The sequence below is a fragment of the Dendrobates tinctorius genome, unplaced genomic scaffold, assembly GCF_039654945.1.
Source record: "Dendrobates tinctorius isolate UK_male_01 unplaced genomic scaffold, ASM3965494v1 ptg000091l, whole genome shotgun sequence".
NCBI classification, from domain to species: Eukaryota; Metazoa; Chordata; class Amphibia; order Anura; family Dendrobatidae; genus Dendrobates; species Dendrobates tinctorius.
Window position 1 is genome coordinate 14663084 of NW_027361759.1, and position 17778 is coordinate 14680861.

A 17778-nucleotide genomic window follows, 5' to 3' on the forward strand; every position below is an offset into this window, starting at 1 on the left:
GGGAAGGAGGGGTGCATAAGTCTGCAGTCAGCCAGAGTTACTGCAGACGTATTGGTTTTGACCTGTCAACCCCTTTAAAGGTCTCTGCCCCTACATTATGCTGCTATCAGATAAGGTGGTAAAAACTTGGTGACAGATTCCCTTCAACTTGCATCTGTTTTGAAGCTATAAGATACACAAGGTGGAATTCCCCTTTGGCTGTACTTCTTAGTTTCATTATCACTATAACAAAAAATAACACATTTCCTAACCCTAGTACAAGTGTGAAAGGTTTGTTTGGTATACAAAAAGGCCATAATACAAGTTATCCAGTTACCAATTTGTGATCAGCCAAGATCCAGTGCATGTCTATCCTCTCCTCCATTGCGGGACAGGGCATGCTATATTTGCTTGTAAATTGCTAGGGAAGTGGTATCTGAGAACAAATTGAGGTGCGAAGTGTAAAAATAGACTTATCATAACATTTTTCTTCTAAAACTGATGCCTAAAATGTCAGATAATTATCAAAAAAGATAGGTCTTTTATGTGCAAAAATAAATGCCCTAAGCAGCTTCCGGTTATAACAACTTCCGTCCAGTTGTAACCGGTGACGTCACCACACACCTCTTTCCATGTTAACCCTCAACACACCACTCCTCCTCAACACACACACTCCTCTCACCTTTCACCATCTCCACTCACGTCCACTCACTCTTTCACTCCACATACGACCGTTTCTCTCACTCCGTCTCTCATACTCACGCCGTCATCGCCGCTGATCCACGATCCCCGACATCTTCCGCCGGCGCCATCCTGGATCCAGACGTCCTCCACGCCGGCGACATGTTCTTGCGGCGATGCCATCTTTAGTATCACGAAATCCCGCGATACTCAAGATGGCGTCGCCGCAAGAACATGTCGCCGGCGTGGAGGACGTCGGGATCCAAAATGGCGTCGGCGAAATCTCGCGAGATTTCGCCGACGCCATTTTGGATCCCGATGGCATCTACGCCGGCGACATGTTCCTGCGGCGACGCTATTTTGGATCGGCGAAATCCCGCGACTCAAGATGGCGTCGCCGCAAGAACATGTCGCCGGTGAGGACGACGTCGGGATCCAAAATGGCGTGGGTGAAAACTCGCGAGATTTCGCCGACGCCATTTTGGATCCCGACGTCGTCCACGCCGGCGACATGTTCTTCCAGCGACGCCATCTTGAGTATCGCGGGATTTCACCATACTCAAGATGGCGTCGCTGCAAGAACATGTCGCCAGCGTGGACAACGTCTGGATCCAGGATGGCGCTGGCAGAAGATGTCGGGGATCGTGGAGCAGCTGCGATGACGGCGTGAGTATGAGAGACGGAGTGAGAGAAGGGGTCGTATGTGGAGTGAAAGAGTGAGTGGACGTGAGTGGAGATGGTGAAAGGTGAGAGGAGTGTGTGTGTTGAGGGTTAACATGGCAAGAGGTGTGATGCTATCGCATCCTCCCGATGCGATAGCATCGGGCCATAATCTAGTGTGCAATAAGCATCTTAAACTCTCAACAATACATATGAACACACCGTAAAAAACTGGAACAATCGGAAGGTCAGTTACTGAAACATTTTATTACCATCTCAAATAGTTTAAGAAATCTACACGGAGCTTGACTGGGAAACAAAATAAGATCATTACAGCCGTATAAAACATTAGTTCATTGTTATTTAATAAATATAAGTTTCATTTTGGAGCATAGCATTGGGACGGGTACATCGTCAAACACAAAATGCTTCATCGCAGCAAAGAGGTTCAATGCTTTTGGTCTCATAATTGGAACTGATATCTGATTTTTAGAAAAAAAAATGACATGGAATAAAAAAAAAAAAAAATCTGGGAATTTCTGGAACACTGTTTTATGGCACAAACCACAGCACAAATGACAGAGTTAAAAGCAAACAAAAAAAAAAAAAGCTAAAACATTGACTGGAACACTGTATAATTTATAAAATATTTGATGTCGCACGGACACCCATTATTTTGTTTTTATTATTTTTGTTTAACTTAATCACAGGTTTACTACAGTACACAGTTGATTTAAAGGATCAAATAATTGTGGGTACAACACACATATGCAGATATATTGATGTTATAAGTGGTTTAGTAAGCAAAAGCAAAATATTGCAAACAGGGCGAATAGGTTTTCTATTTTGGTATTCAAAAGGTTTATAAGGTGCAAACATTTCCCATGAGGACTTTTAGCGACACATCTTGATGACACTGCTGTGAAGATGATCATGTGAATATTATGGCAATATTGTGGCATTTCCACATAAGCCCTGTTTATTACAGTTGCTACAGAGCCGCAATAAGCCATGGTGTCCTCCATGGTCTCAAGAATGAAACCCAAGGGTAGTTAAGGGTTTTCCATCTTGAGAATACATTTTGCCAGCTCTTGGATAAAATATTAGACTTGGATATGCTCTATGTACATACACACATACAAATTGGGAAATGCTGGAGTGAAATATTAAGTTGTGCTAATATTGGTTACCTGATTATACCAATGCCTGGCTAAAGGATTCAGTGCATTAGCAAATAGATCTACTGAAAATCACTTACTCAGAGCCAACAATGGCCAATATCTTAAAAACTAACTAAAGCTTTGCAGGATTTCTGCTACTCTTAGTGCCTAGCAGCTTAAAAATTAAGCAATATCTACAAAAGTTTCTGAAAACAGTCACTACACTACTCTAAGGGAAAGCCACTTAGGTTTAGTAACTCAGTATTCACATATAAAATAAGATATTTTTCTCTCCTTTTTTCCAAAAAAAAAAGGTACCATAGTCATAGAGAAATAGCTAGAAGCAGTACTGAAATGTTATAGGGGGCAATCTGACAAAAATAGATATATCTAAGGGGATCGATCACAGGAAGGAGGATTTTAAAACCATTGATAATGTGCGGGACCAAAAATAAAGTAATACAATTCTGAATTTCAGCATATTATAATTTCTGAAGTGCCATACCTAAAATAAAAACTCACTGATCTAACACTTAGTATCTGCTCTACTACTTGGCACAATGGTGGTTTAAAGCTGGGTTCCTCAAGTCATATACACTGATGAACCACATTATACCAAGTGATAAATCGGCAACATTAAAGGGAACCTGTCATTTGTTTTATGTTGCCCAAACCAGAGGAAGTATGGATCAGAGCCTGGCTGTACGATATCAGCCAGGAATGTTACTCTCCGAAAAGCTATGGTGTTGAAGATCCGGCAGGGACGAGACTAGTCTGGGGCCACCCTGGCCAGCTTTTCCAGCTGAGTGCCAGGTCTCCCCGATGTACACATATGAGCGAGGCCTGACAATCACCCCTAGTAGAACTGTAATATTCAAACTATATTTTAGTGAAAAACATATCTGGCTGCAATTGTGCATCCAGACTCTGATTCACACTGGTCCTCATGGTTTGGGTCAGCATGAATCATCTGACAGGTTACATTTAAAAAGTTGCTCCACTATGTTTTTTGTGTTGATAACCCAACCTAAGGATAGGTATCAATATCAGACCGGTGGATTGAATGAATAGGAATGGATCTGCAGTACACAGTCGAGGTCACTAAACAGTTGACGGAGCTGTACTGTTCATGGAAAACAGTTCATTGGTGAAGGCGCCGGACCCCGAAAAATTTGATATTTTTGACCTATAGATAATCAATATAAAAGTAGTGCAGCAGCCCTTTATAGCAGACCTCCAATTATGGGTTTGCCACCAGAAGCTTAAAACTGATTGTAGAAGGGAGCAGGTGGTCTTATTGACACCAGAAGCTCCTCTTAATGACCCTTTTACATGAGGCTGTTCCAGACTGTTAAATGACCACTAGTCAGCTACATGCAGGCCAATTGGCGTTCGTTTATTTGCCTGTTGACAGAACATCAAATACATGGCCATAGAACAATCAATCGGTGTTAATTCCATGCATAGACTATCATGTTATTGGCAGCCCATCTTCTTTTCACAGGGGATGATGTGCTGCCAACAATGATTTTTATATGGATGTAAAAATCATTGCACCTGGTGAACATGAGTTTTCCAGGCTCGTCGCATGGTTGCCAATCTTTTTAGAGGAGCTTATAATCTGGAATGAGTGCTCCTATGAACCCTCAATTGCTAATTAGCAAGAGTCGCCTGGCATTTGACGTTGTTGACAACCAGAATGTCTACTTTGTCTGCTGTGCTTTCTTGTTGTCAATTATACATTTCTGGTGGGAGATGCACCCACACTAGTAACAATAGGAACCAGTTATTAAAGAATGCATTGAAATAACACTACTCTAATACATGATAACTGTCACTTTAAACTGGTCCTAATTAACAGTAAAGCAAACAAACAGAACACTTTGTGTAAAAAACTCCCCCAGGAAATGTTGTGTTGCTTGTACCTGTCAAGTGGCTGTCATACGATCTTGAAGTCAAACTTGATAGCCAACTCTACTGCCACATAGTATGTGATCTGCAGCAGCACACAGTGAAGTACCTAAGCAAAGGAAGCACATGAGACTCCTGAGCCATCGGCGAGGGAACACTGCATTCAATTCTGTCTTGTGCTAAATATACATCTCCCAAAAAGAACCTTGATGACCTCGGTATTGCATGAGCTGAAAGTGTACAGACTGTACAAGCAAAACCAGTATCTCCACCTTAAATAGTTCTGCTAAGTATAGGCACCACAGATGAGACTATCAAGTTCATCAACGCTGTTGGAAGTCAAAAGCTGGAAATGTCCACTGCAAACAGTGATGTTCTAATTTTATTTAGCTAAGGGTCACTTACAGTTATATTTAGACTACAAAACCGCAAAGTATCTAAGATCAGGATCATTTCAAATATGTAGTTTTGAGGTACTACTGAAAGTTGACCAGCCACAGCTAACCTTTTGTAGTGCAGCATAAAGCCACCTTGTGGACTACAGTATCATGATCAGAGGTCTGGTATACCAAGGGTCTACGTAAAGCTAGGTATTTCTATATTAGAAAGAAGGCAAACATGTTTATTGCTGTAACAGTACCCCAAGCTCAACGTATGAGTATGGTCCAGGTAAGAGGACAAGACAACACCCTGCTGGAAGATAGCAGGGCAGTAAAAGGCTTTCACTCATATGCAGGCAGTGGTTTAACAAAAAAAAGTCACATATGGAAACAACCTTATCTAGTAATTTTATATGTAAAAGATGCTCCTGAAAATTCTTAAGTTTCATATTGTTGATGTTACTGTCAAGTACATGATACAGTATATGACACCAAAATCATTAAAACAATGGCTTTATATCACCTAAATTAGGCTAAATGGGTTATCACAAACTAAAGAAGGCTTCTTCTGTGTTTTAATCACAGCGGTGTGCTTTTCAAAGAGGCCTTTTATTACGAGTATTTTAGCAAATCACCGTATAGATATAACAACTTTAGAGCATTTTTTCTTAGGCTGGCTTCACACGTCCGTGTTTCCGCTACGCGTGGTGTCAGTTTTCACGCGTACTGGAGACCCTGACACACACAGACCCATTCAAATGAATGGGTCTATGTAGTTGTACACGTCAGTGTGTTTCCACGGACTGCGAGTCCGTGGACAAAACACGCTGACGTGTCCGTTTTATACAGCCAGCATTGACACTGACCAATCATTGCTACCTTTACCAGACTATGTAGGGACACACCCTTTTGCAAAAAGAAATGCGATCCCCTGGTTCTCAATGTATTCATAAATTCCAAGGTATAACTGAGGAATGCCATAAAAAGTTGTAAGAAAAAAATGATTTAAAATTGCTATTTAATTGGGAATACAACTATTTAGTAAAACTGTAATGTCAGTGGTGACAAGTTCTAATTAATTGGAAGACATTCACAATATAAATTGCTACATAATAATTACATCGTACTTTTGGAGATTTAATTCTTGCAGTGGTAAATTTTATCGGATTTTTTTAAAATCAGAGAATAGATTTGTGGATTAGGAACTTGCATATATACCTCTCTCTCCATTACATACAAAAGACACAGAAAGGAGAATAACACAATCACCTTCAGCCTACTCTAAGCGCCATGTAACGAGGCACTGGGGAAGGCCATGTGAAGATGAGGACAGACCTAACTCCGGATAGGGGTCTGCAAGGGCAGTAGTGGATGTAATACAGACACTAGGTCAGCACGTCTAAAATGCTTGGTTTGGTTAGCACTGCCTATATAAATCCTTAAAATATGTTTAAAGGTTTACCAAACCAACATACTATGGCTCTGTTCACATGCAGCATTTTTGCTGTGTTTTTTTCTCTTTGGAGAAAAAACACTGCGCTTTCACGGTTTTTTTTCACTTTCTCATTGCTTTCTATGGGTGAAAAACCCTAAAGGAAATGACATGTCGTAGATTTAAAAAAAAAAAAAATGCCGTAGCTATCAAATCCTGTCAAGAAAAAAACACAAGCAAGTGCATGAGATTTCTGAAATCGCATAGCTTTTGCTGGTACTGTAACAAGAAGCTGTGAATATTCATAAACAACACTGCAAATACGCTGCATGTGAACATGGCCTAAGGGACAACAGGCACAGTTATGGCAGCTGTACACAAGCAATTCTTAACTGAAGCAGTCAGTAAGGCATTACTAGCCCCAAAGGGTTGTGTATGGCCGTCATACAGGTTATCAAGTCTTTAAAAGAGCATTGTAAAGATCAGCTAAACATAATTCTTCCAGCAACATGTCACATCTATATACTACGAGTAGAAACGAGTTTTGGGATTATTATTTTGCAGTTAGAACTCAAACTCAACATGGTATTTGTTTTGCCTACATTAAAGCCTTTTACAAAGTGATTCCTAGATGGAATGGAGGACAAAAGTACGGACAAATACTGCTCCCCTTAATCATGACGAGGCGCACGCTCAGTGCTAGTGCATAGTTATGTATTACTTCCCTGGAGTGACCTGGGTAATAGGAATCCCTGATCTGGATGCTCCGGTCATCACCCTAAAGTACAGTATCGATGAAAAGCGTTCCTGCTCAAATTGCATGGCAGCTGCGTAACGCGCCACAACCCTTGATACCTTCAAATATAAACAGTGCACAAAATAGCCATCAACTATTACAAAGGGTTAATGACAGCAACTCAGCTTCATTATGATTCCATGTAAAAGGCTTAAAAAGAGAAATGCACACCTACATAAAGCAGGTATTAAAGGAAATATGTCAGCAGGTGTTTGCTGTGTAATCTGACAGCCGCATGATAAAGCGACAGAGACCCGGATTCCAGCGATGTATCACTTAGTCTACTGGGTACAGCAATTGTGATATAATCGGTTTCCTTTGCTGAAGATATAGAGCAGTGCCCGGTATTCTTAGATTTATATAACCCTACCCACATCATTGATTGGCAGCTTTCTGTGTACACTGTGCATAGGCAGAAAGCTGCTAGTGGTGAGAATGTGGTTGGACCAAAAGGCACAAGACAACTAGTCCTGTAGCAATATTCTCCTGCTGATAAAACACAGATTATATTGAGACAGCAATACACAGCCCAGTAAGTGACATATTGCTGGAATCAGTTTTTCGGTGTCTATATCATTATGCTCTCAGATTACAGAGCAAAAATCTGGTCACACATTCCCTTTAATCATAAACATACATGTCAACTGAAATGCCACTTTGTTATGATCCATTCTGAAATCTGCCCATTTTACATAAAAGTTTATGTACCCCAACCCCAGTACCAATCAATACTTACATGTATGTCTATGATGGGTAGAAAAATGCTATTTTATACAGGGTCACTTCATTTTTAGTATTTAATGGAAAAAGGTTGTAAGCATGTAGAGAGAGCTAAGGACTATCTATTAAGGCTTATTACTGAATGTGTGTGCATATCAGTGTCTGTTCAGACTATGTCAGTACATTAAGGATGACATGGAGTAGGTGGCATTTAGATAGCCTGTGTTTATGGCACATGGCGTGAGCTGAGGATATGAAGCGGGGTCTATAGTCTACAGAAAACTAGAGAAGTGCAGAAGGCAAGGGTCGCAGACAAGACACACAACAACCCTAACATTGGTACACCTGAGCCTACGGATTATATCCTCCTGGAACAACTTTTACACTCAGTCTCAATATAAATGTAAGCATAAACTATTATATAAACCATTTTTGGAACGTATATCTTCATTTACAAAAATGACCAAGCATGTCTATTATCTAGTGCAGTGCATCAGTATTTCATTTCTTAGTAACTATAATATGAAACTAGCATCACACTCCACGTCACGGCGCTTCTCTACGGAGACACAGCACAGGCAGCTTCTTCGCCTTCACTCTTCATTCCATAGTTCGCCTCAGCTGAAAGCAACCATGACCGTAGCGCCATCTTCCTCCATTATTAGGCCAAGAATAAGCTGAGCTTTAAGGACAAAACCCAAGCTTTTGGCTTCAAGTGAAACTCTTCTCTGCCCATTTTGTCCTCCATTTAATGGATAAATGTAGCCTTCCTAAGTAAGGCTCAAGGCTTATATTTCAACATGGAGTCAGGTTTTGCCAGAAAGTGAAGCTTCATTGGTCAGCACAGGATATAAGCACAGCTGCCTGGGATAGGTCTTTCTTCTGGCCATCTCTTGCATGGGTAGATTTAGGACTTCTGAAGAGAAAACGACAGCCTCATTAGAATAGTTTTCACGCACATTCCCTGCTGTCTCATCCTAACACCCCAGCATTGTGTAACCGTTTTCAAGCCATAACGTTCTTCTTTCTTGCCAGATGTCATAAAAAGCTGACATGGACCATAGTCTAGAAGTTATAAATCCACCTCCCAAAAACATTTCATAAGGAACTGTCACATTATCCAGGACTTCAACACAAGCCAGAACTAACAAAAACTTGATTCCAACTCACCCAGTTGCTCTATGCTCATCCACCTGGGGATCAGACACCAGCCTCGCCCTGGCCTCCCATCAAGGACAATAGAAAAAATTGGAGTCTGGCTCCACAGGACTGGATTATTAATGTCTTTTTATTTTTTTTTTCAAAAGAATATATAGTGCACTGCACACAAAAGAAAATTTTCATGGTTGACATGACCCAGTTGACTTGTTTCGACTGCACTAAGCAGTCTTACTCATGACTCTAGAAAAGAAAAATCCAGTCCTGTTGACCCAGACTCCAATTTTTTTTATTGTACAAGCCAGAACTGCCAAAGAACTGGTGGAAATGAAGGGGCAAAAAAAAATGGCGGGACTTGCAGACTAACTTCTGCATAAGGCCTTGTGCAGTCATCTGTCATTGATCACATACACAAAAAAAAGGGTCATCAACATTTTGGATCCAAGCTTCAGTGTTTCGGTATTTACCATCTATGATTTTCATAGATGGTCCGAAAATAAACCCACGGATATGTGAATAGCACCACAGGCTTTAATGGGTAAATGTTCTATCCATGAAAACCACAACTAGAACTTGTATGTGAAAAAAATGGACGTCTGAAGGCCTTATCAGTATTTTTGTAAAAACAAATTTACCGTATATACTCGTGTATAAGCCGAGATTTTCAGCCCATTTTTTCGGGCTGAAAGTCCCCCTCTTGGCTTATACACGGGTCATATACCTGGGGGTCGGCGGGGGAGGGGGAGCGGGGGTGTCAGAGATTATACTTTTCTGTCCTGCCGCGGTCTCTGCAGTCTCGCTCGCTTCTCCACTGTCTCCCTTCCTGTCTTCAGCGGTCACGTGGTACCGCTCATTACCACTCATGAATATGCGCATATTCATGAGTGTAATGAGCGGCACCACGTGACCGCTGAAGACAGGAAGAGACAGTGGAGAAGTGAGCGAGGCTGCAGAGACCACGGCAGGATGGGTGAGTATAGCGATATTCACCTGTCCCCCGGACCATCGCTGCGCACCGCTGTCTCTACTGCATCGTGTGTCAGTGACGTTCAGGCAGCAGGGGACGCCGGTGACGTGGTTAGTGTGCGCAGACCCACAAGAAGCGGCAGACAGCGGCGATGGACCCAGGAGAGGAGAGTATGGCTTCTTTTTTTTTTTTGCAGCATATGGGGGCATAGTCTATGGGGCAGCATATGGGGGCATAGTTTATGGGGCAGCATATGGGGGCATAGTCTATGGAGCAGCATATGGGGGCATAGTCTATGGAGCAGCATATGGGGGCATAGTCTATGGAGCAGTATATGGGGGCATAGTCTATGGAGCAGTATATGGGGGCATAGTCTATGGAGCAGTATATGGGGGCATAGTCTATGGGGCAGCATATGGGGGGCATAAACTATGGAGCAGCATATGGGGGCATAATCTATGGAGCAGCATATGGGGGCTTATTCTATGGAGCAGCATATGGGGGCATATTCTATGGATTCCACCCTCGGCTTATACACGAGTCAATTAGTTTTCCCAGTTTTTTGTGGCAAAATTGGGGGTCGGCTTATACATGGGTCGGCTTATACACGAGTATATACAATATATGAAATATGGGGACTGCAGAAGAAAACAGAAGACAAAACCCTCCCAAAAACCTGACCTGTGAACATTTTCCATCGCTGCTACCTCCGCCAGAGCAGCTAGGCTAAAGAAAGCAGACACAGCTGGTATGTCTTGGGTAATACTGCAGTTCTGGTCAACACCGGCTTCCCCAGAGATTGTGAGCTCCGCTCTGCAGGTTTCCTCCACGCTGCAACTACTTTGATAACTACTTGGAGGATTTATTTCATCTGAAAAATAAAAATAAACACACACTTAGAAATATGTAAAATGTTAGGTTTCTTTTTATTCAAAGACAAATTTATATTTGGAGATGATATTTTTATAGATATTATTAGCTAATTATTGTCTGGATTTCTTTTGCCTATTGTGATGCATGCCCCCCTAATATAGCCAATCTACTTTGAACACACAAGTACTTATACACAACGTGCAGCACGGTGGCTCAGTGGTTAGCACTGCAACCTTGCAGCACCGGGGTCCTGGATTCAAATCCCACCGAGGACAACATTTGCAAGGAGTTTGTATGTTCTCCCTGTGTTTGCGTGGGTTTCCTCTGGGTTCTCCGGTTTCCTCCCACACTCCAAAGACATACTGATATGGAATCTAGATTGTGAGCCCCAATGGGGACAATGATGATGATGATGAATGTGCACTGTGGAATTAAGAGCACTATGTAAGTGAGGAAAATAAAAATAAATAAAAAACATGTGCAATATATTCAGTACAATGTATAGGTGCAATGCATTTAAGCTTTGAATCTCTTCCTTTAGAGATTAACTTATGTTTTAATTTTTTTCATAAATCAATAGTACATAGTACACATAAAAATAAGAACTTTTGTAATATAACAGGAACAATAAGAGAATTCAGTTTTTTCTCTATCGCTTCACTGGGGGACACAGGATACCATGGGTGTAAAAAAGGCCAACTCCGCTCCAGCAGGATTCATCCACCAACTGGCAGAGAGCTAACCATTTTTTGCTTAGTGTTCAAGGATGCACACATGGGTCTGCATTCAGGCGTGTCTCTACCATCTTGTTGTGTTTTACTAATGACTTCCTTTTTTTTTTTCCAGATACAGCTTGTGACTTCGGGCATCAGAATGTAAATTATCACCCTTATTTCCCACCTAAGAGACAGAGAGAACAGTGTGGTGCCATCCACACTGTACCCTCTCTAGCCTGACAAACAGAACCCTACCCCGCCTAACACTTCAAGCAAGTCTCAGAGCTGTTTGTGGAGGACAGTTCTTGCCTTTCCCCACCCCAGCCCTCTCCTCTGAGCATGTCAGGAGGAAGACAGTTGTCACCCTCCAGTGACCTCCCCCCCCCCCCCCATCATCTAGGGTCGACAGTCTTCAGCAGTACCGTTTGGGATCACGATGGTGCGGGAAGGAAGTCGTATCTATTTCAGCGACCCCCTCACCCAGGAGCTCCTGATGCCATCTTCGGAACTGTGAAGGATTCGGGACCGGGTCTGGAAACAGGTATTCCCCCTTCCACAGTCCCTTTTCAGAGCAGCTGGGGCTCCAGGATATACAGGATTTAAAAGACAAGTCACATTGCAGCTAGATAGCACCCTCATTTATCCCCAGTCTGATGGGGCCAAGAGTGAGCAACCGTCCTTTTTTTCCTCCAAAATGTAGGCCCAGGCTTCAGCCTATTTCCATCTCCGTTTAGGCCACTTCCCCACTACACCTTAGTGTCCCTTTTTGGACTAATCCCTGCGATTTTTAATGCCTCTTCAGCACCGGCTCTATGCGTGCCCTTTGTGGCTCTGCTTCCTCGTTCTCTCGTCCGGCTCCATTGCTTATGCCTGTGATCCCTGACACAGCTCCAGCCGTGACTGTGGTTCCTGGCACAGCTCCAGCTGCAAGTGCCTGTGGCCCCTGGCTACCTCTAGTTGCCCTTGGCAGTTCCAGCCACAGCCTCACGCATGATCCTCCTCCAGCCCTCAGGTCTCCTGCGCACTGGTGTCTTCACACAAGACAAGGTAAGCCCTGCCCAGGCGTTCTGTTTTTCAGAATCAGCCCCTCATTGGTCCCAGTCTAGCCTTTCAACCCCTAACCAGCAAACCCCAGTCCCCAGTTTCTAACTTAGGGAGTCGCTCTATTATTCTCTTCCTTTCAAGGTCAGCAAATGGTGTGAATATGGCCTTAAAGGGAACCTGTCAGCAGGATTGTGCACAGTAACCTACAGAAAGTGTCAGGTCGGCGCCATTATACTGATTAAAATGATACTTTGGTTGATGAAATCCATCTTGTGATTGTTGTTTAATCTTTATTTTCAGTTTTGAATTACCATATATACTCAGGTATAAGCCAACCCGAGTATAAACCGAGGCACCTAATTTTGCCATGGAATACTGGGTAAGCTTATTGACTTGAGTATAAGCCGGGTATGCATTGTCCCCTCATCCTTGTCCTGGTGTGGCTCCCCCTGTTGTATGCATGGCTCCTCCGTCATCCCCGTTGTATTCATGGCTCCCCCGTCCTCCCCCTGCTGTATGCATGGCTCCTCCGTCCTCCCCCTGCTGTATGCATGGCTCCTCCGTCCTCCCCCCTCCTGTATGCATGGCTCCTCCGTCCTCCCCCCTCCTGTATGCATGGCTCCTCCGTCCTCCCCCCTCCTGTATGCATGGCTCCTCCGTCCTCCCCCCTCCTGTATGCATGGCTCCTCCGTCCTCCCCCCTCCTGTATGCATGGCTCCTCCGTCCTCCCCCCTCCTGTATGCATGGCTCCTCCGTCCTCCCCCCTCCTGTATGCATGGCTCCTCCGTCCTCCCCCCTCCTGTATGCATGGCTCCTCCGTCCTCCCCCCTCCTGTATGCATGGCTCCTCCGTCCTCCCCCCTCCTGTATGCATGGCTCCTCCGTCCTCCCCCCTCCTGTATGCATGGCTCCTCCGTCCTCCCCCCTCCTGTATGCATGGCTCCTCCGTCCTCCCCTCTCCTGTATGCATGGCTCCTCCGTCCTCCCCCCTCCTGTATGCATGGCTCCTCCGTCCTCCCCCCTCCTGTATGCATGGCTCCTCCGTCCTCCCCCTCCTGTATGCATGGCTCCTCCGTCCTCCCCCTCCTGTATGCATGGCTCCTCCGTCCTCCCCTCCTGTATGCATGGCTCCTCAGTCCTCCCCCTCCTGCATGCATGGCTCCTCCGTCCTCCCCCCTCCTGTATGCATGGCTCAGCGTTCTCCCCATCCTCCCCCCCCCCCGTATATGCACTGGCTTCTCCGTCCTCCCCCTCATACTCACCCCCTCCTGGCGCAGTCTCTGCACTTCCCTGCTTCTCCGATGGTCTCCGGCGCCAGCAGCTTCTTCCTGTGTTCAGCAGTCCTCTGGTACTGCTCATTAAGGTAATGAATATGCGCTCCACGCCTATGGTAGTGGAGTTGCGTGCATATTCATTATTTTAATGAGTGGTACCACGTAACCGCTGAACACAGGAAGAAGATGCTGGCACCGGAGACCATCGGAGAAGCAGGGAAGTGCAGAGACCGCCCCAGGAGGGGGCGAGTATGATGCGACAGCCACTCCTGCCGCTCCCCCTCCGACCCCCTGGGACAATGACTCGAGTATAAGCTGAGAGGGGGACTTTCAGCCTAAAAAAATGGGCTGAAAATCTCAGCTTATACGCAAGTATATACAGTAATTATATGTGCATGCTTCGGGCCGGGCCAGTAAGGAGGGGGGGGTCTTCATGTGGTGCTCTGCTTCATAATGCAGACTGCTGACAGGTCACTGATCTCTCAGTGACATGCCCCCTAGTTTGCATAATGAATATCTGTGCATAATGAATATCTGTACATAATGAAGGGAAAAAAAAACCTTATGCGGCAGGTGCCAGCCGTGGTACCGGCGCTGCAGCATAATCGCACGTTTACTGTCCTAATAGCATCTGTGCTGGATGTTCAGATAATACTAAAAAAAATTAAAATGGCGCCTGCGCAGTAGCAGCTATCGGTGTATATAGAGGTGATCCGATAGCTGCTATTGCGCAGGCGGTGCCATCTTGCTGGAGAAGAAAAAAAAATTTCCTCCTCCAAGATGGCGCCGTCAACGCTTGTGCACCTATTTTGTTTCCGCAGAAACCGACCACCACAAGTTTTTAACAAGCTAACAGACAAGGTGGTATTATAGACAAGGTTTGAGTCAGTCTCTGATCATCAGGGGAACAGATTTCTCTCATCCTGCAGATCCTGTTTCCTTTTTCACTGGCCCTCATCTGTTTATCTGTCATCTTTTTTGCTGCTATTGGGTTAGTATAATTGTCCCTGTCTACATATGTTCCTGCTTCAGGATTCCCTCTTGGTTATCTACAACGAAATTGTTGAACCTAGCTGAGAGATGTACCTACATAAGTCATCATCTCTTTTCTCTTACAGTTGTTGGCAAGCTCCCAACAAGAGCAGAAAGTTCGGTTGTAAGAAGGCTCAGCTCAAAAAGCTTAGCTCCAGAAGTATCATCCCGCATGCAGAGTATTCACATTCAACAAACAGACTGAGGGTCTCCAGATGCCTCAAGAAGTGAGCAACCGATTCCACAGGCTGGACTACTCAACATCCTACCAGACAAGGACCTCATAAAGGTTGTCTCTCTTGCCATTTCTATCCGATTCGTCAAGAGAATTACCGCCTCTCAAGACCTAAGAGACTCTTTTTAAGCTGGATCTATCCAGCTTTCCACGAGACTAGTTGGTCATTTTTCCATTTCCAGATACAGGTAAGGATATTCTCATCAGAGCCTTCCCTTCAGAGGGCAGCTGTTACTTCTCCAATGCAGGCGTTATCATGCCTATTTCTCCGGAGTACAGATTTTCTTTTTCATCCATTGTCACCAAGGTCTTTTCTCCCGTGATAAGAGCTCTCGGCCCTTATCTTTGAGATTTAGTCTCTTCTGTGACCATTTCTCTGCTCCCTCATCACTCTACTCCCCTCATCTCTTTATGGGTGAGTTATGCACATTTGTGGGAACATTGGAAGCAACTCTATCCTCCCTTGTTAATGAACGGGACTTTCGATCTCTCGATCAAACTTTAGTTCTTCCCCTTGGGCGAAGCATCTCCTGACTGGGAGGAGCCAGTTCGCCCCTCCCCTCACTTTCCTTTTGCTCATCAGTGGTAGGCAGTATACATAGATACTGGTCTCCCAGGCTGGGGATCTGTTTTTAAAGAGCTAACGGACCAGGACCGCTAGAAAGACCAGGAGTTATCCCTTCTACCAACTCTCCGAAGTTCAGAGTCGGTCCCATTTGCGATAGCAGTTACTTAATAATCTGCAGAGCAGAACTCTAAATAGGGTAGTCTTGTGTTTTGGGCTGAGCTCAATATTCCACTTCTCGCCGTAGCTTCACTCCTCTGGTCAACCTTACGGACTGGCCCAGGAGAGCCTGAAATTGTCTCATGGACACTCTCAGACTGTCCAGTCCTGCCTTCTCAGGGACCCTTCTTCCTCCAAAATTCTGAGTCTCTTATCTGCATCATGGCTACAGAAGCCGCAGTCTTGAAGGCTGCTACTTTTATCCGACCAGGTTTCTTCATAATTACTCACTGCCCCATTCTTTTCCCTCCTTCCTGGCTTTTGTGCAGTCAGACCTAGACTCCGGTCTTTCTTTCTACTGTTTAAGGGGTCAGGTCCTCTTTTATATCCCCTTCCAGAAGAACGTGGCCCTTGTCACATAGGGTGGCTCTCCTTTCTAAGATGGTTACTTTTATTTTTCTAGAAGAACTTGGCCCTTCATCCCACGAAGATTAAGGAATGTTAAGCCGAGTTTCACCCCTGCTTTCCATGGTGGTTACTCTCTTTACTGCTATAGATACTTTGTACTTCCTTCCTCCCATCCTCTGGAGTAGCCTCTTCTCAGCAAGGATCTTAGCAGACCTCAATCTCTACATTTCCAGGACAGGATTCCTCAGTCGTTTGGACTCTCTTTTTGGTGATTTCTGAAGGTGGTCTTCCCACTTCACAGACGTCTTCGGAGCACAGAGTGAAACAAAGACACATCCTGCTTAGGATCATGGCTCACCCCACATGACAGTGAGGTCTCAATGGGTTCTTTGCATTTGGACCCGCTAGACTACTTCCTGGTCTTGGTCCACACACCTTCTAGTCCTACACATTTGTCTTCTATGCTCTGCAAACACTAGCTTGGATAGGATGGTCCTACGCACTGCAGTAAACCTGCCTTACATTTTGATGTAGCTGTTTTTTCCCACCCTAGGGAACGTCCCATGGTTTCCTGTGTCCCCCAATGAAGCGATAAAGAAAATTTTTGGTACTCCCCATAAAATCTTTTTCTTGGAGGAACACAGCACCAGTCCTCGTTAATGACATTGTTGGTTCAATTTAGGGTAATCTCCTTTAGTCTCCTTTCCTACTGTTTTCTCACTAACAGGATAACTCTCTACCAGTCAGTGGATGTAGCCTGCTGGGGATGAGTTAGACTTTACGGTGAATACCAAAAATCTTTTTTTTTCCCTCCTAGACTGATCATTTGTTCTCAATTCCCAGGTAAAATATTTATTCAATGAAGACAGATTGTTACACTACTGAGAGTCTTATCAGCAACAACTGCCATCTCCTATGTAAAAGGGATGAGCTCGAGGTAGTAACTCATCTCAGTAATGTACAAATGTTTCTCAGAGTACAGATTTTACTTGTGAATTGAGGAAGATATCTCTGATAAAATATATTACAAAGATTCTTATTTTCATTTGTACTGTTGATTTATGAATAAAGATTAAAACTAAGGTTAAACCTTTACAGACATACAATGTACAATTAGAACATAACCAAAAGTATTGACACCCCTGCAATTCTGTCAGATAATACTCAGTTTCTTCCTGAAAATGATTGCAAACACAAATTCTTTGGTATTATCTTCATTTAATTTGTCTTAAATGAAAAAACACAAAAAACTGTCCTAAAGCCAAATTGGATATAATTCCACACCAAACATAAAAAACAGGGTGAACAAAAGTATTGGCACTGTTAGAAAAATCATGTGATGCTTCTCTAATTTGTGTAATTAATAGCACCTGTAACTTACTGTGGCACCTAACAGGTGTTGGCAATAACTAAATCACACTTGCAGCCAGTTGACATGGATTAAAGTTGACTCAACCTCTGTCCTGTGTCCTTGTGTGTACCACATTGAGCATGGAGAAAAGAAAGACGACCAAAGAACTGTCTGAGGACTTGAGAAACCAAATTGTGAGGAAGCATGAGCAATCTCAAGGCTACAAGTCCATCTCCAAAGATCTGAATGTTCCTGTGTCTACCGTGCCAGTGTCATCA

At 43.9% G+C, this 17778-nt stretch overlaps 1 protein-coding gene across 3 annotated transcripts in view; it reads right to left on the reverse strand.

Moving 5' to 3' along the window:
• Nucleotides 1-1568: 1568 nt before the first annotated feature.
• The window catches only part of BBX (BBX high mobility group box domain containing), an 87032-nt gene continuing 70822 nt past the window's right edge, over nt 1569-17778 (reverse strand). For all 3 annotated transcript variants that reach the window (XM_073586260.1, XM_073586261.1, XM_073586259.1), the window contains 2 exons: nt 10526-10715; nt 1569-8635 (listed from right to left, as the gene is read on the reverse strand). In XM_073586260.1, coding sequence (XP_073442361.1) covers nt 8551-8635; nt 10526-10715 — 275 coding nt within the window. In that variant the 3' untranslated portion in view covers nt 1569-8550. The remainder of the gene's footprint in view (nt 8636-10525; nt 10716-17778) is intronic.